At 38.0% G+C, this 12648-nt stretch overlaps 1 protein-coding gene across 1 annotated transcript in view; it reads right to left on the bottom strand.

The window, feature by feature from the left end:
* Nucleotides 1-11566: 11566 nt before the first annotated feature.
* LOC107852640 (non-specific lipid transfer protein GPI-anchored 1) overlaps nt 11567-12648 on the bottom strand; it is a 37651-nt gene continuing 36569 nt past the window's right edge. The window contains exon 2 of the mRNA XM_047398919.1: nt 11567-12012. Within this exon, the coding sequence (XP_047254875.1) occupies nt 11762-12012 (251 nt within the window). The 3' untranslated portion in view covers nt 11567-11761. The remainder of the gene's footprint in view (nt 12013-12648) is intronic.

Genomic DNA, 12648 nt, shown 5'->3' on the forward strand with positions numbered 1-12648 from the left:
ATGCAATAGAAGAAAATCCCTCAACAAACCATCTGTAATAGCTAGCCAGACCCAAGAAACTCCTGATATCTAATGGAGAGATAGGGCGAGGCCAGTTCTTTACCGCTTTGGTCTTTTGAGGATCTACTCTAATGCCATAACTAGAAATAATATGGCCAAGGAATAGATCTTAGACAAAATTTGCACTTACTGAATTTAGCGAATAACTGATGATCTCTGAGAGTTTGGAGTACTGTTCTGAGATGGTCTGCATGATCGCGCTCAGTGCAATAATAGACCAGAATATCATCTATGAAGCCTATGACAAATATGTCCAAGTATTTCTTGAACACGCAGCTCATTAATTCCATGACAGCTGCTGGGGCATTGGTAAGACTAAATGACATGACTAAAAATTTGAAGTGACCAAACCGCGTATGGAAAGCTGTCTTCGGGATGTGACATTCTCTAACTCTGAGCTGATGATAGCTGGATCTAAGGTCTATCTTAGAGAAATAACTGGCACCCTGAAGTTGGTCAAACAAGTCATCAATTCTGGGAGGAGGATACTTGTTCTTGACCATAACCTTATTGAGTTAACGGTAATCTTCACACATTCTAAGATAACTATCTTTCTTGCACACGAATAAGACTGGTACGCCCCACGGGGAAATATTGGGTCTAATAAATCTCTTATCTAAGAGATTCTTCAACTGTTCTTTGAATTCCTTGAGTTCTGCTGGTGCCATTCTATATGGCGGAATAGAGATAGGCTGAGTGTCTAAAAGAAGATCAATATCGAAGTGTATTTCCCATTTAGGAGAAATTCCTGGAAGATCTTTGGGAAAGACATCTGAATATTCATTCACTACTGGGACTAATTCAAGACTGGGAGCCTCAGAACTGGAATCTCTAACATGAACTAGATGATAAACACACCTCTTAGATATTATTTTCCTTGCCTAAAGGTAGGAAATAAGCTGACCTCTGAAAGCAGATACGCTACCCTTCCACTCTAGGATGGGTTTATTTAGGAAATGAAACTAAACTATTTTGTTTCTGCAGTTGACTGTAGCATAGCATTTCAGGACTGATTTTGAAATCAACTGCTATATAAGGAGTAATAAAAGAGAAGAAAGCTCCTTAATCTAGAAAAGCGTAAACATGCATATGAAAGATCTGTAACATACCAGTAACTACATTAGGAGAACTTTCCTGATCATGTCGATTCTAAAGAGCATAGAGATGATTTGGGTATTGCCCGCTAGTAGCACTGGAAATGGCACCCTGCTGATTTGGGCGACCGAACTGAGTTGAAGAGTGATTCTACTGACCCTGAGAACCTGGCTGCAGACAGTCTCTAACTCTATGGCCTAGCTTGCCACAACCGAAACAAATTCCACTAGCTGCTCTACACATACCCTAATGGTGCTTACCACAATTCTAGCAACGAGTATAGGTGCGGGCACTACTAATACTACCTTGGGTCTTAGAGCCTGGCGCTCTATCTTTGTTACCCTCTCTGAACTTAGGAACTAGAGCAATGGTTGTAGAGAGAGCTGAAACTGACAACTTAGGACAAAACTGGGAATGGTTTCCTCCTTCTAACTTAGGCTGAGCGAAGTTGAAACTACCTGTCTTCGCTCTCTTATTCTGTTTCTCTCTCTGCTTAATCTTCTGCTCCTCTATCTATTGATCATGTTTCATTAGTCTAGCTAAGGTTATGTCACTATTCAGCATGGCGGATCTACACTCATTAACCATACTGTCGTTCACCTTTGAAGCAAAATTACTCATCTAGGATCTACTGTCTGCAACCACATAAGGGGCATACCTGGCTAATTGAGTAAACTTAAAAGAATACTCTTTCACTATCATATTGCCCTTCCTGAGGTTGATGAACTCTAGCACCTTGGCTCCTCTAAGATCTTGGGGAAAGAATCTGTCTAAGAAAGCAGCGACAAACTCCTTCCACTCTATAGGACCTGTATTATTTGACCTTTCGAACTTTCACTATTTGAACCAAGCATGAGCCACATCATGCAACTGGTATGCAGCTAGATCAGCACTCTCAATAGTGTCACCTCCATGGCATCTGTCACTTTCTAAACTTGATCTAAGAATTCCTGAAGGTGTTAATCTACCTTAGACCCAAGGAAGGTTGGAGGATTCATTCAGGTGAAGTCCCAAATCCTCGTTGCAGCTGAGTTGGCCACTGGGTTGGCCAGAACAACTATTGGCCGTTCATTATAAGCAGTGATTGATTGAGCAAGAGTGGTAAATACATTCCTGAACTCTGTATGAGAAACTTAATTGCCCAAAGGTTCTTTGGGCTGAGGGGCTGACTGATTTCTTCTCTTAGGAGGCATGTTCTGAAATAAAGAGAAGAAGCAGATTAGACTAAGAGACTGACTTGTGATTATGCTCACAGGCACAATATGAATACTAAAAGAAGGGAAACTGTTCTTAAACATCTCATAGCCTCTTGCACATAAATATGGAGCACAACACACCCATGTACAAGACTCTACTAGATATGGCTTTCAGACTTTCTAGGACTCTATTGAATCTTAGGCTCTGACACCAAGTTTGTAATGAACCAATTTGCTGAACCGGAATGCTACATGGTGATCATGACCTCAAAGGACCACAAGCTAACTCATGACTCATATCTATACCTATATACTACCTAAGATAACATAATAATGTAGAAACATACACTGAAAGGCCATAAGGTTCGATCATAAACATAACTTAATAACATAACATCTGTGTGAGGTAATAGAATACCCAAAACAAAATTGAAGTCTAAGATAGGATAGTTTATATCTAGTCTGTATCTAGTCTGGAAGCCTTTACTGTCTAAAGAATCTGAATAAGAAGTTGATGGGACATATCCCCAACTACCTCTAACTAATAAGCTAATCAATTAGATACTAGAAAATTATTATATCCTCGAAGAATGAGGACTCACTTCTACTCTGACTGCTAAATCTGGAATCTACTGCTGATCTGGAACTTATGTCTCTGAACCTATGGTGTAACATAAAAAGAAAGCACCATAGCGTGAATGCATCAGTACATATGTACCAAGTATACATGTGAGGTAGGCTATATACGATGGTTCATATACATGAATAATGCTAATTGACTGTCTAACATGAATGTGAGAATATATGCATAAATACGTAACTGTAACTGACAATGTGATTTTGTGATTCTAAGTCTGTATACTGATACGGTGATATGCTAGTAATTGATATGACTGATAACATGAAGGACTATATATGAATAATAATGATAACATGGGTGACTATAGCTGACAATCTTGAATTTGATGGAACTATCTGAGTTCCGTACTGTATCTGAGTTGATTGTATCTGATAGTCCTAAAATTTGAAGAACTATGAGAGTTCTATTACTGAGACTGATTGACTATATCTGAAAGTTTTGAATCTATAACATGAAACTGTGGGAAGTAGTATCTAACCAACATGCCCTAAAGTTGCTATAGTAGTTGAGTTGGGGTCCAATCTATGCCCTGATTGGAAGGGTGTCAATACCATGCCACTGATAAAGACAACATGTGAGTAACCCTTATATAACAGATAACTCTAGCAAGAACAGTGGGAATCCTCACATAATAGGTTAAGCCATCTCATCTACCCTCATATAGCAGGCTATGATGTCTTAACCTATCTTGGCTATATAGTTCTGGAATACAAGAATTACTTCTAGGAATCACACCCTCATATAACAAGTGAGTCATAATCCTTGGGTTCACTCGATGATAATTCCTACTCCCATCTGAATGGACACTGAACATGATTTACTAAACTGAACTGAGCATGGACTGAGTTATTAAATTTCTGTGGCTGACGGAATACTGCTGATATCTAACAATTGACTGAGTCATGATATCATGGAGATTTTTCCTAAGTCATAAGACTATCTAAAGTGTAAGAGTTCATAGCTTCACTTAGAGTATCATGAAAACATGACATGGATCTAGGCACACAGCAAATATTTTGAGTACAAGTACCCCAGGACTCAATGGAAGGAAACTGACATGACTTCTAATATTCTTGAACACATGATAATCACCACAATACGTTTATTGAAGAATTTCATCAAACGTCTAATAGGCATAAGCTTGTACATTTATGGGGATTTTCATGATATTATGCTAGTTAGGCAAATTTTCTTCATCTAGGCATTTTATCAAACATATGGCAGGCATAGTACATGTAAACATCATGGTATAGCAATTAAACATCATGGTTCACTTCCAATTTTATCATACAAAGTTTTAGTCATGAGATTTCATAAATCTTTATCTATACTAATCAACCCATATGGAATTTATCATCAAATCATGGAATAGAAATCTATTCCTCATTTATCAACATGAAAGAGAACATACAAAGCATGAACTCGTGAAGAAAATCCATAACTTGTAGTTGAAAAGAGATTCTTGGACTTCATGGATGAAAGGAGCCCATGAATGAACACTATGCATACCTTAGTTCGTGATTTCATAAAGATTGATGGTGAAACATTCTTGAAATTGGACCTTTTATGGAAACCCTAGCTTGAGTTCTTGAGAGTATTTGAGAAAAACATCAATATTTTGGATGAATAAGGGCTGAATCCCATGTTTGGAAGCTTATATAGGGGGGAAATTGACCTTTTTAACCCTGGACATGTAATTTAATTTTTAGTAAAATTTCCCGAATTGGGCCCTTGGTGCGACATGGCGTTATCGTGCCGTGTCACTGGAAATTGACAATTAGGAAACTGCACGGTGGCACAATATAGAGCTATCGTGTTCCACCTATTCTACGACCTAGAAGTTTGGTGCGACGCTCCAGTATCATGGAGCAACACTGGAATTTGACAATTTCCATTTGAGTTATCTCCGTGACGCGCTGAAGTCTCAAGTCAAACACTGTCTTGCTAAAAAGGCTCTAACTCTTTGCCCGGTGTTAGATTTGGGCGAATTATGTATCAATGGAAAGATTATTCAATTTCTCACGTGATAGGAAGTGAAAATTATGGAAACACCTCATGTATAAGAATGAATTCTTATTTCAAAGCAAGTTCTAAAATCCTTGAGATAATTTTCAAGCTAAAAAAAGCACAGGTATTACATAGACCGAAGGTTGAGTCTTCGAATGTTGTCATTATAGGTATAATTTTGGTGTGTCATTAGTCAGCTTTTTCTTTATTTAATCTGAGATCCATTTATTCTTATGTGTCTTCTTATTATGCTCCACAGTTAGAGGTATCTTTGGATTCATTATCTATGACATTACATATATCTACTCCCATTGGTTATTCTTTAGTAGGTGATTGGGTTTTCAAATCATGTGTTGTGACTATTTGAGAGCTTCATACTTATGCTGAACTTACTATTTTAGACATCATGGATTTTGATGTGATTTTTAGCATAGACTGGTTATCCCACTATTATGCGGTCCTGGATTGTTATGCTAAGATCGTTACCTTATATATACCAGATATACCGCCGATCATGTGGCAATAAGTTGTTAGCCACAAGATGATCAGGATTATTTCTTAAATGTGTGCTAGGAGGCTTATTTCGAAGGGTTGTAAGTCTTATCTCGCCTATGTTTATGATGTTAGTATGGAGAGTCCATCGCTTGACTCTGTTCTTGTAGATCATGAGTTTACCAATGCTTTCCCTATTGATCACCTGACCTTCCTTCCGATCATAATATTAAGTTTGTTATTGATTTGGAGTTACGCATCGGACCTATTTTAATAGCACCTTACCGTATGGCTCCTACTGAGCTTAAGGAGCTAAATTCTCAGCTTTAGGATATTATTGGTAAGGATTTTATTAGACCGAGTGTGTCTCCATAGGGAGCTCCTATGTTGTTTGTGAAGAAGAAAGATAGCTCCATTTAGATGTGTATTGCTTATAGGCAGCTGAATAATGTAATGGTGAAGAATCATTATCCTGTGTCTCATATTGATGATTTTTTTGACCATTTTCAGGGAGCAGTAGTGTTCCTTAATATTGACTTGAGGTTTGATTACCATCATTTGAGGATTCGGGTTGAGGATATCTCAAAGATAGCCTTTAGGACCTGTTATAGTCATTATAAGTTCCTAGTAATGTCTTTTGGGTTGACTAATGCCTAGCCACATTTACGAATTTGATGAACTATGTGTTCAGGCCTTATTTTGAGCCCTTTGTGATTGTATTCATTGATAATATCTTTGTATATTCAAAGAGTAGGGATAAGCATATGCAGCATTTTAGAATTGTACTCCAGACTCTGAGGGATCATATGTTTTTTGCCAAACTCATTAAGTGTGAGTTTTGTCTTGAGTTAGTGACATTTCTTGGGCATGTGGTGTCTAAAAATGGTATTATGGTAGACCCAATGAATATTGAGTCCATTCATAAGTGGACAGGACCTACATCTCCAATTGAGGTTCATAGCTTCATCGATTTGGTTGGCTATTAAGATGCTTCATTGAGAGTTTTGCTACTATTACAGCACCGATGACCGAATTAACTCAAAAGGAGGTTCCTTTTTATAGTCCGGGGAGTGTGATTCAAGCTTTGGAAAGCTCAAGGGGTTTCTCAATTTATCTCCTATATTAGCTCTTCCTGTTAAGGGCGAGGGATTCACCATGTATGTGATGCTTCTGGGCTTGGTTTGGATTGTGTATCGATGCAGTAGGGTCGTGTTATTTCTTAGGCATCGTGGGAGCTGAAGGTTCACGAGCACAACTTCCCCACTCATGATTTGGAGTTGCTCGTGGTAGTTTTTGCGCTTAAGATTTGGAGGCATTATCTTTATGGTATGCATTGTGAGATCTTCATGGATCATTGTAGTCTCAGCATCTTACGAACCAGAGAGGGCTTAATGCTAGGCAGCATAGATGGATGGAGTTGCTTAAGGATTATAATATCTCTATCGTGTATCATTCGGGCAAGGCAAATATAGTAGCAGACCCCATGAGCTAGAAGGCGGTGAGTATGGGTATCTTGGTTTGTATTTTATTTTCTCATAGGTTATTGGCACGGGAGATTTAGTGCTTATCCATCTTGATGGTACGACTTGATATTTCAAACCCTAGGAGAATTATTGCTAGTGTTAGGGAAAGATCCTCGCTATTTGAGAAAATATGGGATCGCCAGTTTGAGGATAAGAGACTTTGCATCATCTGTGATCAGGTGTTGAGTGGTGTTTAAGAGGGCTACCATAGATTCTAAGGGCATTTTGAGATTTGATAGTCACATTTGTGTTTCAAGAGTTGATACTTGATTCAATCAATTTTCCATGAGGCTCACAGCTCCAGATATTTTATTCACCCAGGTACAACTAATATGTATAGAGATTTGAGATAGCCTTTTTGATGGAGTAGTATAAAGAGAGATATGGTGGACTTTGTGGCTTGTTTCCTATGTTGTCAGCAGGTGAAGGCCGAGCAACAAAGCCTGATGGTTTGATTCAGAGATTGCCCATTACCGAGTGGAAATAGGAGTGGATTACCATGGACATTGTTAGTGGTTTGCTTCGTACTTCCCATGGTTCTGATAGCATTTGGGTCATTATGGATTGATTGACCCCAATGCCAATCAGATGAAATAATGACATAGATACGGGCTAACCTCTCGAAACTAAAGGGCATCTGAATAGAAATGAAATGGGTCATTAGTTCTGATGTAGAGGAAGTGAAATAGTCTGTTTGCATAATGTGCCTATATCTATCATTTCATACTGGGGTTCAGTGTTCACTTCTTGCTATTGGAGAGAATATCAGGAGGATTTAGGTACTCATGCGGATCTTAGTACAACCTTCCATCCCTATATTGAGGGACCATCGAAGCAAGCTATTTTAGGTTCTCAAAGATATGCTCCAAGTGTGTGTTATAGATTTTGGAGGTTAGTGGGATAAGCACTTAGCCTTGGCAGAGTTTGCTTATAATAATATATACCATTCGAGCATTAAGATGGAACATTTTGAGGCCTTATATGGTTAGATATTTTGTTCTCCGATTGTATGGTTTGAGACTTCCAAGATTAAACCTTGTGGTACTGACTTGCTTTAGTAGTTGTTGGAAAGAGTCAAGGTAATTTAGGATAGGTTGAGGGAAGATCAAAGTAGGCAGAAGACTTATGGATACAGTAGACTTCATTTCTTAAGATTTGGAGTTGGTGACTGAGTATTCCTCTGTATATCACACATGAAGGGTGTGATAAGGTTTAGGAGGAAAGGCAAACTCATTCCCAGATATATTGGACCCTTTGAGATTCTTCGCACAGTTAGTGAGGTGGCTTATAAGTTAGACATACCCCCAAATTTTGTTAGGTGGCCTATGAGTTACACTTACCCCCAGATTTTGTTGTTGTCCATCTGGTTTTCCATGTTTCTATGTCATGGTGATACATTCCCGACCCATCCCATGTAATTATATGGAACTCAGTTTAGTTAGATACGTGTTTGACCCTTGTAGAGAAGCCTGTGCTCATTTGGCTAGTAACATCATGTGATTTCGCACTTGAGCAATTCCAGTAGTTAAGATTCAGTAGAAGCACCACCCAGTATAGGAGGCTAATTAGGAGATATAGAGCGAGATACAGACCCAATATCCTTACCAGTTTAAGACTTAAGTACATCTTAATCCTTTACTTTTGCGGATGAAAGTGCATTTATTAGTGGATATTATAATGACCTTTCAGGTCATTTTTTTTTATTTTTTTCTTAGTTTTTCTGATTACAACTTTCTCATAGCTAACCCAATTCATTTTTGACTTTTTGGAACTGACAATTTGGCTACCAGATAGTTCATTTAGTTTTTAGAGCTAATTTTCCTATTTTGAAGCCTTCATTGGTTCAAATTGGCTATCGGGCAAAAAGTTCATCTAAACGACCTCATATATCAATTTTGATAGTTCCAACAGATCTAGAATGTTGATATTAGGTTTGGTGGACCCTTGGTTTGGGTCCCAAGGCACCCGAACTCATTTTAAGTTATTCGCCAAAAGTTAAGAAAATAACAAGTGGGTGTGGGACCCACTTTTTCATCAAAACAACCTCAAATGGAAATTTTAACTTCTTCATTTATTCTGTAACATCGAATTTGAATGGGTATCATAGTTCATTTGCACATACAGGATACCAAATGAATCCTGAGGGATTGACGGGGACTCCAAAAAAATCTATGTCTCCAGCTGGTGCCTAATATCTTGTGTGACCGCTAAAGCGGCCCTTTGGGTGCTTTACCAGCCCATTGGGCACTTTCGACCCTGCTAATCCAGCAGGTACCACTTCAGAACACCTGGGTGCTTTAGCGGCTAGCGCTAAAGCCCATGGTCCACATTAGCGGCCTAGCTTATGGGGTCGGGTACCACTTTAACGATAACTGCTAAAGCGTCCAAGTGTTTTCTTTAGTGGTACCTGATATGTTATAGAAATACAGCACTTTCAATACTTAAAACTATGAAAATATGCAAGTTCTTGAGGTTTCTTTGTTAGATATGATGCGTTTTTGGTATATTTTGGATAAAATCATATTTTGGATGTTAAGTTTGTGAAAAGGATGAAAAAGGTGTTTCTGGCTACTTAATGGAGCAATTATGAAGGTTCGGAACACCTTTTGACTTGTTCATGATCAAAGCATTTTTGGGAATTAAAGAAGAGCTAAAAGGATGACTCTTGGCACTTGCTAAGTCAACATGTGGACTGCATGTGGGCAAAGCAAGTGCCAGAAGTCCAAAATTTCGAGAGCTAACCTGCAAAATTTTTTGGTCCTGGAACTTGCGGTCACCACTTGCGCCCACCCTATATGCCGCAAGTACTATTTGTGGCTAGGGTCAGGGTGCAAGTAATGACCATAAGTAGCCACCGACTCTTTTTTTCTCCTATTTCATTCGGGCTTTGATTTTAGGGTTTTCTCATGTACTATAAATACGCCTTATGTGTGTTTTTGTATAAGTGATGCACTCTTGATACTTACAAATATATTTTGATTCCGAGATCCGACTTTGTTCTTGGAATTCTCTTGTATTGATTTCAGTTGACTAATTCAGTTATAGTTTTGGGCTTTTCTACTTCATATTATTGTGATTTTAGCTATGCTTTCAATTATGAATCTTATTGATCATTTCATAAGCATGAGCGGCGAAAAACCTATAGTTACGGGAGTGAAATCCCTGGTGGATTGACGAAGTAAGGGAAGTGCTATTGTTGTTTTAAATTGATACCCATACATGCACTGCATTATCTTCTCTTTAATAGTTATTTTAGCAGTGGCCAACGTTAAGATCCCACCTAGATTATTGCTACTTACTCCAAATGAGGAGTAGTGACTAGGAAAAGACAATTACAATAGTAATTTGATGTTTAACTTGCGATCCATGAAACTAGGTATTATCTAAGTAAGATGGTTCGTGGTCATCTAATAACTAGAGACTCAAAAGGTAATAGTTAACTGGGATCAAGATAAGGGTTAGTAAGGGATATCCTGAGACTCAAAAGGTAAAGGGTAAAACCCATCTGCTCATCCAAAAGACTGTAGATGGTACATAACTTATCAGATTATGCATGTAAGGTATTGGGTTGGTTCAACAAAGCACGATAATTCTACGAAGTTGAAAATCCAGGGGGATACAATCCTAGTCATACCACTGAAATGACTGACTATACATGAACTTTATAGCTTAAATTGATATGAGTAAGGACGTCAATGAGTAGAATAGATCAAAGGGATATCTTACCTTATCTGACTTAGTGTTAGGAGAAAATAGGTAAGGATATAGACTCATCATGTTTGCTTCTGCTTCCCTCATTGCTCCCTTAAATGACTGATTTCTCCATAGAACTTTCACTGAAGCCACTTCATTATTCCTTAACCTTCGAACTTGGCAATCAAAAGCCTTAACTAGGATCTCTTCATAAGATAAACTATCTTTCACTCCAATACTTTCTATCGGTACTACCAAGGATGGTCACCAATGAATTTCTTCAACATAGACACATGAAAAACTGGAGGAACAACAGTTGATTCTGACAGAAGATCTAGGTCGCAAGCGACATCTCCCACACAGTTTAAGTTCTCATTCGGACCAATATACCATGAACTGAGTTTTTTCTTCCTTCCAAAGCTCATTACTCCCTTCATGGATGACACCTTCAATAACAGTCAACCACCATATGGAACTTCAATTTTCTCCTCCTAACATTTGCATACGATTTTTGAGGACTTTGAGCGGTTTTCAACCTATCACGAATCAACTGAACCATCTCCATAGCCTCAAGTAAAGAATCTGTCCCAATCAAAGCAGCCTCACTAACTTCAAACCACCCAATAGATAATGTACACCTACACCCATATAAGGCCTGGAATGAATACTAGCATGGTAACTGTTATTATAAGCAAACACAATCAAAGGTAGATGACCAACCCAATTTCCCTTGAAGTCAATCACATAAGCTCTCAACATGTCTTCTAGAGTTTGGATAGTATTCTTGATCTGACCATCTGTCTGCGGGTAGATAGCAGTACTAAGCTTCACGATTTTGAAATAAAGTACGTAGTAAAATAAATTGAACAATTCTCACGGCCACATAGCTCCTTGGTCACGTACCAGCATAACAAAATCCATACAACATAATTTCATGCGTGTGCAAACATCAATTCATTAAAACAAGGCAAGACGAGTTACAACCAAAAGCTACAAATTAAACCAAAACTAAGCAGATCAAAAGGAGTAATCTAGTTCCTTTTCCTCTAGTTAAATCAAAATACTAGTAGCTTCCTAGGAATTACAGATAAAAAGATCGCTACAAGTGCAGCAGCCACAACTGTTCCGATAACCGAAAGCTGGGGTCCGTTCTTGAATCCGTTGGAGACGTCTTTTGTAGTATCCTGTGACGATGAAGATGATGATGATGATGATGATGAAGCTCCCCCAGGTGTGGATACATGGGATTTGGTCACATTGGTGAAGATGGCATAATCAGGAGAATTTGGAGGAATTTTGAGTAGCTCTGCGCTCATCAACAAGGAAATTAATGTATTTTAATTTAGAAGAGAACTATAATTAAGTAGCTATAAACATGGTAAAATGAATCCGACATAAGTATGCATATAACGAGAGTAAATTTGATGATAAAAATAAATCTAGCACCATCATCCACAGAGAATATCTTCCTAATACAACCAAATAATATGATAATTTTATATGAAGCAATGTGAACAATGATAAAATCTCATACAACCGATCAGATGGTTGGCATTGAGACATAAGTATTACTCCATCTATGTAAAGATATTTCATTGAGCATGTAATTTAAGCAAAGGCCAATGCATAGTTCAATATCAGGTTCGTTTGAATCCACTACTTTCAACATGAAATATGAAGTTGTGTGTAAATATCAACTAAAACTACAACAAACTGTAGGTATGAATCCATAATCGGTCAATGTTAAAATCTTTAGTGATTGAATACACAGAATTTAAATCCTAGATCGTGCATCTTTGAGTTTAAGAATAATAGAAATACTTTTGAAACTTATGATCTAAAACAAACCACAAGTAGTTGTAGAATTTAAGTTTTGTACACCGTCGTGTGCCAAAAAAAATTGCACCATAGGTAAATGTCCGTGCTATTGCAGGTTACCAAT

This window comes from Capsicum annuum, chromosome 11 (assembly GCF_002878395.1).
Source record: "Capsicum annuum cultivar UCD-10X-F1 chromosome 11, UCD10Xv1.1, whole genome shotgun sequence".
In the NCBI taxonomy this organism is placed as follows: Eukaryota; Viridiplantae; Streptophyta; class Magnoliopsida; order Solanales; family Solanaceae; genus Capsicum; species Capsicum annuum.